The sequence below is a fragment of the Populus euphratica genome, unplaced genomic scaffold (genome assembly GCF_000495115.2).
Source record: "Populus euphratica unplaced genomic scaffold, PopEup_1.0 scaffold5.1, whole genome shotgun sequence".
NCBI lineage: Eukaryota > Viridiplantae > Streptophyta > Magnoliopsida > Malpighiales > Salicaceae > Populus > Populus euphratica.
The window spans coordinates 3,224,263-3,238,597 of record NW_011499848.1 but is presented as its reverse complement, the minus strand read 5'-3'; the positions used below and the strand labels follow the sequence as shown (position 1 = coordinate 3,238,597).

At 28.8% G+C, this 14,335-nt stretch overlaps 1 protein-coding gene across 2 annotated transcripts; it reads right to left on the bottom strand.

Annotated features, from left to right (window-relative positions):
- Window positions 1-5,515: 5,515 nt before the first annotated feature.
- LOC105115599 (prostatic spermine-binding protein) lies at window positions 5,516-8,316 on the bottom strand. Of its 2 annotated transcripts, XM_011012549.1 has the most exons (3): window positions 7,755-8,316; window positions 6,484-6,761; window positions 5,516-5,662 (listed from the first exon to the last, which is right to left on the bottom strand). In XM_011012549.1, the coding sequence occupies exons 1-2, from the start codon at window positions 8,115-8,117 to the stop codon at window positions 6,522-6,524; spliced, it is 603 nt and encodes a 200-aa protein (XP_011010851.1). In that variant the 5' UTR covers window positions 8,118-8,316; the 3' UTR covers window positions 5,516-5,662; window positions 6,484-6,521. The 2 variants fall into 2 exon arrangements, with proteins under 2 accessions (XP_011010851.1, XP_011010842.1); XM_011012540.1 differs by lacking the exon at window positions 5,516-5,662 and having other exon boundaries at window positions 6,166-6,761.
- Between the last annotated feature and the right edge of the window lie 6,019 nt (window positions 8,317-14,335).

The following is a 14,335-nucleotide window of genomic DNA, read 5'->3' as shown; positions in this document are numbered from 1 at the left end:
GCTAGCATATGGCGGAGCTCAGGATGCTTACAGTATGAATGTGCTGCCGGCAGATCTTTAAGTGTGTAGATGTCACCGACACTAATCCATGTGGATCATGGGAACTCCACGTGGACCATCTGCTATTGTCCATCCCACGCAAATGTCATTCCTTTACCGTGATCTTGAAGTTGGGCCTTTAAACTTTGTCTTTGATTTTTTTTCTGTTGAGTTTTAGATAAATTGATTTTATTTGTATTATGCATTTACTCTTTCTATTGGAAATTGTAACAATAAATAACACGCCTTCTACAAAGAAGGATGACGTGTCATCAAATCTATTTTAACATGCCGTGAATGACAGTGGGGTTTGGCGGTGGATTATTCTCACACACAAGAGAGACAAGGATGGCTTCCGTGTTTTCGAATTTTGGTAGGTGAGAAAAAACATTGATAAAGGTTAGTTTTGTCATTTAAGTTAACGAAACTTGAAGAGGCTGTGCCAGTAAAGCATTTTCCTTGGCTATAAAAAAAATAATAATAATAATGGACATGGATGGACTCATTGGTTAGGGTGGGCTAGCATATGGCGGAGCTCAGGATGCTTACAGTATGAATGTGCTGCCGGCAGATCTTTAAGAGTGTAGATGTCACCGACACTAATCCATGTGGATGATGGGAACTCCGCGTGGACCATCTGCTATTGTCCATCCTACGCAAATGTCATTCCTTTACAGTGATCTTGAAGTTGGGCCTTTAAAATTTTTCTTTGATTTTTTTTCTGTTGAGTTTTAGATAAATTGATTTTATTTGTATTATGCATTTACTCTTTCAATTGGAAATTATAACAATAAATAACACGCCTTCTACCTAGGAGGATGACGTGTCATCAGATCTATTTTAACATGTCATCAAAACTATTTATTTTGCTTGGGCTTTTTAATCTTTTAGGCCAGGTGTACATGCATGCCTTGCTTTACCTCACGGCACCTGTGTTTTTTTTTGGGGGGTTCTTATTTTTAGTTTTTAATTGGTATTTTCCCTCAAAACACTGCTGGCCACCTGTTTTTTTTCCCCTTTTTATCTTAGTTTTTAACTAGTATCTGTCCTCTCATTTTTTTAAATTATTTCATTTAGCTATTATTTTCATAGTAATTAGTGTTTTGAAGGGTTTCTACAATTTTATAATACCTGAAAAAGGTTATTAAAATCTATCTTTGATTTTTTTCCTGTTAAATAATAGATAAATTAATTGTATTTGTATTATGCATTTACAAGACCTAAAAACTTATACACCTACCAGTCAAACTACAACTCGGTGATAAATATAATGAAAATACATACAATAAAAAAATAACTGATATAAAATATTTGAATTTTTTATACATTTTTTATTTCTTAGGAGAATAGTCCACACTTTATTTTGGTTTTTAATTAGCATTCATATTTTTTTCAGTTTATCATTTAATATATTTTTTCAATTAAATATATTCAACTCATACATTATCGTTGCATTTATTGGTTAACGAAATTCATAATAGCAGACAAAACATCCATAATATTTACATTTTTTTTTTTCATGCATTGGAAGTCGACTTGACGACACAACAATATTGGCTAGTATATTTTCTAACAGGAAGGATGATATAATGAAAGAGTTTTCTCCAGCACTCTTGGATAACAATTTTTTTAAAACAGAAAAAAATATAAAAAAGAAGGCAAATCGAGGCACATTGAATTAACAAACATGTTAAAATCGATACAATTTAAATAATTTTAAAAAATAAAAATAATGTATAGAATTATAAATGAAGATCATGTCTTGAATTATGGGGTCCTTGATACTGAGTTCTAACCTTTTTTTTTAAATGATTATTTTAAATTATTTTGATATATTAATATAAAAAATATTTTTTAATATATTTTAAAATAATTACTACCGTACTTTTACATAACCTGAAGATATAATAAGCTCTGGACATCGAGTGTGCCTGGCTGTGATTTGTTTTTTCCTTTTTTCTATACGCATCTTACAAAACAACACATTTAGTTTTAATTCTAATTATAATTATCACAGCAAACCAGCTAGTAGCAGGCCACGAAGAACAAGTTACACAAAATGAAAACACCAGGGATATATGCTGCAGGTTTGTATTTTTTTTATATAAAAAATAATATTCAGTATCATAAATGCTTTTAAAAAATAAAGAAGTTAGAGTTAAAGAGTTGATTTGATTTTAATTAATTAATAAAATAATAGAAAACCATAGTGAACAGATATTTTTTTAATAAAAAAGAGAAACAATGGGAAAAAGATCTATGAAGCCACAATATTGGATAAAAAATGCCTCCACCGAGATAGCAACTAATTTAGGTAATTGGATAAAACTTCTAGTTTATATTACAAGATCGAGATAATCAAATTGAAAAAAATAAAAAAAATCAATTATTTTTTTATATAAAAAAATAATATTGAAAGATTAAATAAATAAATAACCAAAATATTAATTAGGGACAACTTTTCAAATTCATAATTTGAATTATTAAACTGGAAGCATCATACATAGAAAAAAATGATGAAATATAATTTCTGTTGAATTAAACATCAAGAAATGAAACAATGAAAAAAATAATTAACATGATCTAAAAAAAAAAGCAATTAAAAAAATAAAAGTGCAAATCAAAATAAAAAATAAATTAGAGGACAATTTTTTTTTTTTTATTTAAGGGTTAGATTTAAAAAAATAACTTCAACAAAAAGAAAATGAATAAAATACTAAGGATCAAATTTAAAAAATACTAAAAATATCATAAATTTTAATTGAATGAAAAAATTAAAAATTAATAAAACTCTTATAAAAGGGCTGAGGGGGATTATAACTTAAAATAACAAGAATTGTATTAAAAACAAAAAAGGAAAGAACGCAAGGCAAATTGTAATAGAAGAAACCAAATTTAAAAGAAAAAAGATTTTTATAAAAGATCCAAGGACAAAACTAAAAAATTAAAAGAAAAGGGAAACAATTTTCTTATTGCAGAGCTAAATTTTTTTAAAAAATAACTCTAATAAAAAATACAAAATAAAAACTAAAAAGAACAACACAACATAAACTTTTAATTAATTAATAAAATAATAGAAAACAATAGTGAACAGATATTTTTTTTTTAATAAAAAAGAGAAACAATGGGAAAAAGATCTATGAAGCCACAAAATTGGATAAAAAATGCCTTAACCGAGATAGCAACAAATTTAGGTAACTGGATAAAACTTATAGTTTATATTACGAGATCATCAAGATAATTAAATTGAAAAAAATCAAAGAAAACCAATTATTTTTTATATATAAAAAACTAATATTAGAAGATTAAATAAATAAATGACCAAAATATTGATTAAGGCCAACTTTTCAAATTCATAATTTAGATTATTAAACCAGGAGCATCATACATTGAAAAATGATGAGGTATAATTTCTGTTGAATTAAACATCAAAAAATGAAACAATGAAAAAAATCATTAACATAATCTAAAATTAAAAAATAAAAGAAATTAAAAAAATAAAAGTGCAAATCAAAATAAAAAATAAATTATAGGGCAATTAATTTTTTTTTATTTAAGGGTTAGATTTAAAAAAATAACTTCAGCAAAAAGAAAATGAATAAAATACTAAGGATCAAATTAAAAAAATACTAAAAATATCATAAATTTTGATTGAATGAAGAAATTAAAAATTAATAAAATTCTTATAAAAGGGCTCAGGGGGATTATAACTTAAAATAACAAGAATTGTATTAAAAAAAAAAAAGAGGAAAGAATGCAAGGCAAATTGTAATAGAAAAAACCAAGTTTAAAAGAAAAAAGATTTTTATAAAAGATCCAGGGACAAAACTAAAAAATTAAAAGAAAAGGGAAAAAATTTTCTTATTGAAGAGCTAAATTTAAAAAAAATAGTTCTAATAAAAAATACAAAAAAAAAACTAAAAAGAACAACACGACGTAAACTTGAATTGAAAAATAAAATTGAAAACCAATAAAATTTTTATAAACTAATAAAAAATTAAAAAATTAAAAGAATAAGAAACAAGTTTTAAAATATAGTATATATAATGAGTTGAAAGTCCAAATTAAAAAGAAATAAGAGAAGAATCAATGATAAAAATTAAAAATAAAAATAAAAAGAATTGAAGTAAAGATATTAAAAATCAAGAAGACCACTTCGCAATTTATGGGGAAGGAAAGAGAAAAGTGAAAAAAAAAAAAAACAATGAAAACAAATCATCCACTTTTTAATGACACGCAATGCAGCAGGAGAAAGAAAACAAGGCACCATGTCCAAAAAGGCAATAGAAGGGTAGGTCTCATCATCGGATAGAGTCTCGCATACTTTTTAAAATTTCATATTTAATTAATTTATGTAGAAAATATCATAACACTCACAACAACACAACAAACAATAAAAAACAAAAAAAACCAACTTGAAAAGTAAATAACAGCGCTTGACCAAAGAATTTTTATTTTCAACTCCAAGAGCTTTCAAGTAATCCCACTGTTATCCAAAATTGAAAAACTAAAACTAACCTTACAAGCCGGGCATGTTTTTTTTTCTGTCTTTGAAGGCATTTTATTATTTTTTATTATTCAATTTTTAAGTCAAAGATTACATCACCCCACCAGCCAAGACAAATATTATATGATTCCCAGGTAAAACAGTTATTTTATTGTTGTCGTCCACGATAAAACATCTCTATTTAAACCCCTTTCACTTTTAGTGTACTTGTTATTTATATTATAGCTGAATTAGCAAATTAACAAAAAATTACTTCACCAATCAGTTTCAAACTAGGAGCCAGGGACATAAAAAGTACGCATTAATCACCCATAGAAGCCATACTGGGATGGTTAGAGTACACCTCTTGGGATTATATAACTGGTTCGCCTATTAGGCAACTGTAAATAAATTGAACGAGTAACAAAAAAATAAAATATCTGTACCGGCCAGAACAACATAATTTTTAAAAATTGAATCAACAAATTAGCAAAATAAGATAAGAAGATACAAACATGGCAGTGGCTGCCATCTTCAACGGTAAACGAGAACGAAGTTTTATAAACAGCTATCAAGAGACCACAAAAGAAGCGAGGTGAAATTCCCGTTTACAGGCTCCTGATTCTAGAAAACCGGCCACATCCGCCATAACACAATACAACCCCAATATAGAGTGGGCTTACGCTGATGGTTAACTTCTGTTAGATTGGCATCGGCCCAATATATTTTTATCCATTCTTTTAAGCTTGTAATTTCTGCACAGCTTATTTTAATTTTCACCTCGTTATAATTACAATTGCAATCTCTTTACTCCTTCTCTTCTTTTCTTTTTTTTAATAAGGAACTCATCGTCAAAAATACTAATTATATTAATATCATTTTCTCATCCAATTTACTTTTTATTATTTTCTCTAATAAAGGTGGATGTTGGTGAAAGCCCCGAATGTTCATGATCGAGGCATGGTAACCGACTGAGAGAGATAGTTGTGGTGGTAAATTGTCACGTATGATAAGTTGGCGTGGCTGTACATGCGACCCCAAACAATCTCGTCAAGAAAACACGAGATGATAACGCTTTGCTATGATCCTCGAATAGGAGACTTATCTCACGCCATTTTCTCGCCGAAAAAATCCCATCTGCTCACAAAATTAACAGTGAAAAAAAATAAGAAAAAATGATTTAACAAAAACAACTAACAATAAGTTCCGCATTTTACTACTTTAACCATGCAGTTTTACATTACGTTACCCAAGCATCTCATATACAAAGATCCACCAATAACTCCCACTACAAGCTCCACGCAGCCATTTTTTTCTTGTACGTTTCACGCAGCTAGCAGGTCACCGATTGCAATAGTTTCTTTTGTATTCCGGGATCCGGTATATATATATTCATTTAAGAATAAAGTGAAGTGATCTATTTTACAGTGTTTTTTTATTTATTCCCGTTTCAATTTTGTCATTATATCCACGCGCGATGTCACTACTCTCAACCATTGTAAGAGGAAAACAGTGCCGGGAGGGCTAATCTTATCCATAGAAAACTATGATAACGGTCGTGTTGGTCCCCCATCAATATGAACATCATTAAATAAAGGCCAGTCCCTCGTATAAGAGCGTGAACACAGACAGCAATTATATGATCCAACATCCATTCAATGGATCATGGAGTAATTCATGAAGCTGAGCATAACCTTATCTAGTGATAAACCCAAAAGTTAAACAAGTATTCAAAAGAGTAACTTATCTAAGGTCATGGCTTACACAAATCTAAAACAACTGATTTAGATAGTTCTTGCAAACCCCAAATAACTGTGCTGATCCAAATAAAACATTTAATCCTAAAAAAATACTGCAACATGATGATACAGGACTGAAAAAACATAATCCAAGAGCATGCTATCCTTCTTTCTACAATGAGATGGGCTTAAGAGAGAGGGATAGAGAGATTGACCTACATGTTAAATGGTCAGTAAACCAAACAAGGGTCCCAGCCTTATCGCTTGGATGGTCTCTCATCATCCTCCCCACCACCACCATCATCCGAGTCATCTTTATCCGACCTCTTCCTCTTTATTGGGGCCTCAACCTTCCCAGCAGGCTCAGTATCGTCTTCATCGTCCTCCTCGTCAATGTCTTCATCATCACCATTATCTACTGGTTCAAAATCAGAAGCATCTTCCTCGTCTTCAGCACGACCAACTGGCCGGACAAGATACTCAGTGCCCATATCCTCCTGTTTGTTAAAAATCAATATGTTCAAAAAAAAAATACAAAAGAGGAGTTGACAACAGTCTTGACAGAGAGGATAATTGAAAAGGAAGCAACCTATTGAATTTACTCAAATTTACCCAGAAAAGGATAATTTGTTATGTTAATGAACAGGTTTCATGAGGTTGTCATTATGCATCCATCCATGATACTGGAAAGAAAGACAATAATAACTAGCCTGGAAATCACATATATTTACGCACACAGCAATATCTTCTACATTAGGATTAAGACTAAACTGCATCTTCAATTATGAACAATACGAGTCAAGGGCATAGCTTTAACAGAGGAAATTGGACCATGTTATAGACTGTTTCCACAAAACCAGATGGAATCAGAAGCCCAGATCTAGGTTCTGAGAGGAAAAACTACTGAATGGCGGAAAAATGAACACCAAGCTTATTCATTATATTTAATAATAAAAATTATTTAAGGAGTTTTAGGCATGTTAATGGAGAAAACAAATATGCCAACTAACATGAAGTTGAGAGCAGGCAGCATATGCATTCACCATAGATCTATGAGAAAAATAAGAGATCTACAAGATCGGTGAAGCTGCCGAGCACAATAGATAATAAAATTAGGTAATTAACCGCAAATTCTAACTAGAATACAGCAATCTCTTAACAGGACAAAATGAAACACAATGAACCAGGATTGTGTCTTCTATTTTCTAGCAGGAACTCCATAAATCAGAAAAATATATGATGCATATATACCAAAATTGACTCTAATAAACAGATCTGATAGAAAATCCCGGAAAGAGCAAAAAGAAAGATAAAATTGAAATAAAATAAGAGGCTGTCAACCGTAAAATTTTAATCAAACAACAGATCTAGACAGGTAACACAAAAATCACCTAAAAATAAATTTAACAGATGAATAACAAGATTAAGCAAAACTTGACCTAGATAAAAATAAATAAATGAATGAAAATTTTAGCGACTGTTTTCGTTACCTCGTCTTCTCCATCCTCCTCTTCATCCTCGTCGTCGTCGTCATCGTCGTCGTCATCGTCATCACCTCCCTCACCATCCTCCTCCTCGTCTGCATCCTCCTCGTTGTCATCGTTCACAGACTGTCCTGCTGGTCCACTAGAAGAGTGTAAAACCTGCACCTCATCATCATCATCATCCTCGTCGTCGTCATCATCCTCGTCGTCTTCATCGTCCTCGTCTTCATCTTCCTCGTCTTCATCGTCATCTTCTTCTTCAGCGTCTACTCCACTCTCATAAACCTTAGTTTCCTCTTCTTCTTCGTTCAAAAATTTGATATCTTTCCTTTCTTCAAAATCCTCTCCTTCTTGCTCCATGATTTTCATGTTCAACAAAAACTTAAAAAGAGTGTAGTTAAAGACTAGAGCAATTTTCTTGAGAAAACTTGATTTTGATTTTGATTTTTTTTGGAAAAGAAGATTGGGTACAATGTGAAAGTGCTGGGCTGCGGTTAGAACTGTAGGTGGTTTGTTACCGCTTGTTTCAATAAAACCCTAAAATTGTTTAGGGAGTATCCGCTTGTCCTGACGTGGTCATTAGTTTGTTACCATCTAAGAGTGCGTTTACTTTTTACATAATTTTTATGGTTATGATCAGTAACTTAGATTTAGATAAATGTTTAATAAAAATTATAATTAAAATTTATATGTAGCAAAATATATATATATATATAATAATATTTAGTGAAAGCATGATTAATGTTATTTTAAAAAATTATTGTTATTTAAAAATATGTTAAAAAATTATTTTTAAAAAAATTATTTATAAATCAACATATTAAAATGATCTGAAAAAATAAAAAATATATTAATTTAAAATAAATAAATAAATAAAACTTTTTCAAAAGCATTTTTAAAAAGTAAAAATAAATAGAATTTTACATAATTTAGTTAAAAAGAAGCATTTTTAAAAAGTAAAAATAAATAGAGTTTTACATAATTTAGTTAAAAAAATATGTAAATCTGTTTTATAAAAATTACATTTTAAACTCAATTTTCTAATAAATTTTATAATATAAAACTCAATTTAATTTATTATTAAATATCTTACTGTGTTTATTTTACCACAGACATAAAAACCATTGAAAAACAAACACTATTATATTTGTTAAAATGTGAGCTGTTTTTCTGTTTTTTTTAATTGTTATTGTTGTTATTTTTTATAAAGCTATTTTATCTAGTTGTTTACTTTATTTGTTAATAAATGTTGAACTTTCTCAAAATATTTGTGATCTGTTTAATCTCTTGCTTCTTAAAGTGATCATGGTGTCGGAGGTAAGGAAAGATGTAAGGTGAATATCAATAATACTTTAATTTTGTATTCAAGATGACTTCAAGAGTACAATTCCATATTGGACTTGATTTCGGTGTTATGTCCTGTATTACAGAGAGAATTTTCTGGCATGGTTTTTTTATATATAAATTATCACAGATTTTATTGGGCAGTTGTGGCAATCCATAGAGTGTTATGAATGCATTGTTTCTTCCAGTTTTTTTTTTTTCCTTATTTGGTATGAATTTTCCTCCTTGATTTAAGTTGTTTTTCACTTTTCATCTGGCAGAAGTTATAGCACATGCTTTTTGCTGGAATTGGCTTTGATTGATTGTTGCTCACAAAGTTTAGTTGAAATTATGTTTGAATTAAAAAAATTGTATGTTTTTATGTTTTTTAAAAAAATTATTTTTTTATTTCTTGTTTTAAATTAATATTTTTAAATATTTTTAAATTATTTTGATTTGCTAGTATCAAAAATATTAAAAAAAAACAAAAAATATTTTAATATATTTTTAAATAAAAAATAATTTTAAAAAACTGCTAATATATTTTTAAACACCACGTAGCATCCAAAATCTATAGCATTGACAATCTTATCTATGAGTTGATTTTAGACCAATGTTTGTAAAATCGCTAGTTGACTCGTGAAATTGTACGATTTTACGAGTCAATACATTTTTATAGTGCTAACTTAGTATAAAAACTCGAGAAGCATTAAAATCATACTGAAATTGTTTTGACTCAGTAAAATCTGTTAAGATTGAGTAAAATCATGATTTTTCTTTCGTGTTCAAATGGAAAATAAAATTTATCAATTTGTTAGTTGCCACCAATTAACTTTAACCACGTACACAACCTACGAATCCTGTCCTTTTTTTTTTCTACATTCTTCATCGTTCCATAACCAACAAGGCATCAACCACTCATGTAGAACAACCCAAAATCAAAGCATACATCTCCTTCTCTTCCAAAAAGCCATCTGCATCAGACTGATCCTTTTATACCCCTTTATGCTTCTATTTCTTCTTTCCCCGTGCAAGCTAGTTTTGGTTCCTTCACTTCTTGGGTGTTGCTTTTCTTTCTAATGTTTTTTTTTTCTCAGATCTTGCATATATATCTTAGACTATAGAGGAATAATAATTTCACATCTTGCTTAGTTGTTACCTTTTAATTGCGCTTGCATACTTCAATTCAATCATTCAATCATAAGCATTTTGGTTAATAGTTAAACAAACAGGTCTATGTATAATATCATTTATAGTTTCATAAATTATAATGCTGTGTTTTTCATAATTGACAAAATCTCATATGAAATTAAGATGTTTTGAAAGTTATTGTTTTTGTTTCCATTTGTTACATATGTTGTTTTCTTTATTTTTCCTAGTATATAAAGTTTGCGCTTTTCAACCTAGACTTTTCTTTTCATATTGAAATAGATACACTAAAACACTCAAATAGAGGTGAAGTGAACTATCTAAGTATTAAACAAGACATGTATTAACGAGAAAGACAAAAAATAAAAGTTATGGATGGAAGAGAATAAAATAGCCAGATCAAATCCCATTCTGAATTTTTTATAGTCTGGGTTTATCTCATATGCATATTCAATGCAGTTATTTGTCATTCTTATGAACTACAGAGGAGATGGCAACGCTGCTAAAAACATGTCAATGCTTTTGTATATAAAAGTTTATGTTTGTTTTAAACTTGTTAATTACTGGTTAATAAATTTTTATGAAAATTAACAATTGTATTTTACTGTATTGTTAAGTTATTTGAACTATATATAAATTTTTATTTGAATAATGTGTTTTTAAGATGTGTAAACTATGTATAAAAAAACTTTTTTTGTGATTTTATTATCTATTTTTACCATCTAAGTTTATTTTATATTTTTTGTATCGTGTCAAAAATATATTTTTGACAACCTTATTCTAGACAATACAAATGATTGTTTGAAAACTACATTCATATTAAAACTTCAAGTATATATATAAATTAACTCTAATATTTTGAGATTTCTAAAGGATTCAGTTGCACAAAAATATATATATCAAACAAAAACATGCAGAGCTTACGATAGCAGTTCATTTTTTTTTTTGTATTTTAATCTTTTTTTGTTACTTTTTGTTTAAATTCAGTCTTTACATAACATGTTCATATAGATTTAAAGTAGATAATTTATTTTAATTTTTATTTACATGGTTATTGCAATATCAAAAAACATATCTTAACATCGGACTGATATTATAAAAATATCTCAGCATCATGATGTAGTATATTTTAAAACAATGTAATTCAATACAAAATAATTTTGAAAAAAATAGGTTATTAAATTTTATGGAGTGAGAATTTAACGATATAACCCTAGTTGCCCCTGTTTGTAGGATTAGTGGGTTATTTTTTTTAATTAAACTTGATTATGTAATAATCTTTTTTTTCCATCATGTAGTTAAAAAATAGTTTCGAACAAAAAGATGTTATTAAATTTTAGAAAGTTCGAGGACCCGTTAACATGTATGGCATATTTAACTCCTTTTTTCTATATATATATATATATTTTAATTTTATTATTCGATATTAGATTGATTGAAAATTAAGTTTTCATATTTTTTTTATAATGTTATTATAGTCTTCAAAAACAGTCTTAATATTGGTTCAATGCTCGATTTTGTAATTGTTTATTTTTGTTATCGTGTAGCTAAATAAACAACATTTTAGAAAAAAAAATTATTAATCACAATAGAGTCCATTAACTAGTCTGCAGGTCTAACATGTACTGTTGACTCAGGTTACCCAGTTCACAAGTTTAATGGGTTTCACTCTTATTTAATACTGAATTAGTTAAAAAATAGAATTCATGGTTTATTTATATATATATACTTTCTATATGATTATCATGATTTCAAATAAATGTCATTTTTAGGATTGATGCTTGATTTTAAAAATATTTAATGTTACTGTAAAACCAAATAAAAATAATAAAATTATTAAACTGATTGAAGTTGGTGACTTAAGTTAAAGGGTGACCGATATCGATTAATTGGTGACTTAAGTTATGTCATGTTTTGCTCAATTATTTCGATTGTATTTGGATCTATTAAATTAGATAATTCATTCTGAATTAGCTCTCACACGGTTTCATTCGAAATTTGAGTTAAGCAAGAAATCGGGTTGATAAGTTTTAAAATTAAAATGTTTGATTGGATTTAACAATAATGTCAAATAATCTTTACACTCAATATATTTTTAAGTTTTTTTAAAAATAGCTCGACAAATATACTAGTAGTTACTGTACCAAATCATATACATGTATTATTCAGATTCATATCCGTATACATATCCACACAAATGTTCGTAGCCTACACCATCAAAAAGAGATTCGTGATCTGCATTTGCACGCACAAACTATTTCCATATGTTCTTCTAGCATGTTATCTGTTTGGCTCTATTTTAGAAGAATATAATATTTTACGAAATAATCAGAATGTGTAGATTTCTACTTCCCTCAATTAATTCAGATGTCCATAATTGTCAAATGTTTTGTTTATAAACCTATCCATGAATAATATAACCATCATTAGGATCCAATTTACACTCCAATTAATCATTAGGGACTAATCTCCAATTCTGATTCAACTCTTAGGAACCTGGTTGAAAAAGTTAAGGACTGGATGGTAACATTTTTGAACACTAGGGACCAGGGTATAATTTGATCGTCATCTCCAATTCACATCCTCTAAACTCAGTGACCATAGCCAGGATTTCAGTTTCTTCTTACCTCTCGACAGAACTCTACAATTTATATGTCCTCTGAACCTAATATCATCAAGGTTCACAAATTTTCAATTCTCCCGGTAAGAAAGTAATATAAAAAATATATTAAAATTTTATTTAATAATTTAAGTTTTAAGTTGAGATGAGTTTTTGATATAATATTAAAATTTTAATAATTTATTATAAGTTTAAATCTTACTATTTACATTTATTTTATAAAAATTAAATATAAAATAGTGTAAATTTGTGTAAATTTTAAATTTTAAAAGTTTTTATATAAAAAAATATATTAAAAAATAATATAAAATATATCTTAAAACATAGTTTAAATTTAAATCTTTAGATTAAAATATAAGGTTCATCTTTGAGCAATCGATTCTATTGAATCACGCTTCCAGTTAATTTTCTGGAGAACTACAAATCAAAATCAAAGCATATATATTCCACCCAAATCTTAACGTCCTCTAATAAAGCTTTATAAAAACAAATCAATTCAGATTAGTCAATAAAACTCAAACTTAATACTGAACAATTATCACACATGCTAAAAATATAATTCTTATCATTCTATCTTTTCCTTTCTCCATCTCTTTCCTGCTTTCTCTCTCGGTTACCTTCCTTGCTCTTCTCTGTCTCATCGTCTTGCTCTCTCTGTTTTAGGGCAGGGAAGAAGTGGCGCCGGCTCAAGAAAGCACAAAGCTAACATGACAAATGAAATGATGGGCTCAAGCAACAAAATTAAATCATGGGCCACAAAGGTCCAGCTGAAGATTATGGTTCGTTTCACGAACAAAAACTGTCACCTTCCAAGTTTTAATTATTATTTATTATTGTCGTTGTTATCATGTCTAAATATCATACATAACCTAAACTTCATATAATGTACACAAAGAACGTGCACTACCACAGGCTACCTTTACTATCTCATGTGCCAAATTCTTCTAATTTATTGTCCAACTAGCAGCAGTAATTGTCACCGGTGCTTATTTTGCCGAGCAAGTCACCGTTAAAGAGGCCAAAATTGTTCCCTGAACTTGAACCAGGAAGCATTAATCAATGAAGATGATCAGAAGCACGTGGTAGTGTGTTGTTGTAAGCATACAAGCCGTGTGGATTGTAGTTGTAGTTGGGTAGCTTTGCAAATCGATGATGGCTGGTATTTCAATATCCCGTCACCCATACGATTGCAATGGACCGGTCAACGCTCTAACGTGAGGGGTTATTACATTAACTGCCAGCTAGGATAATTCTTCAAGAAAAATCGAGGCGGCTTGAGAATGATGTACTGTCTTCTATTATTCTAATTCTAAAACTCTACTTTTAAAAATATATTGTATTTAGAAATATATTAAAATATAGCGTATAAAATCATATATTTTATTTAGAAATATATTAAAATAGCGTCTAAAATAATTCAAAAATATATAAATTTTATATCAGCGGAGAAGGAAAGACGATGACAGCTCATTCCCATTTCAGCAATTACTTCTCT

What these genes read in the sequence shown, in the direction of transcription:
- LOC105115599 (XM_011012549.1), bottom strand. Translation starts at nt 8,117, where the DNA reads ATGAAAATCATGGAGCAAGAAGGAGAGGATTTTGAAGAAAGGAAAGAT. An exon ending in AGGAGGATGGAGAAGACGAG is followed by an intron (nt 6,762 to 7,754) that starts GTAACGAAAACA and finishes TTTAACAAACAG; the next exon opens with GAGGATATGGGCACTGAGTA.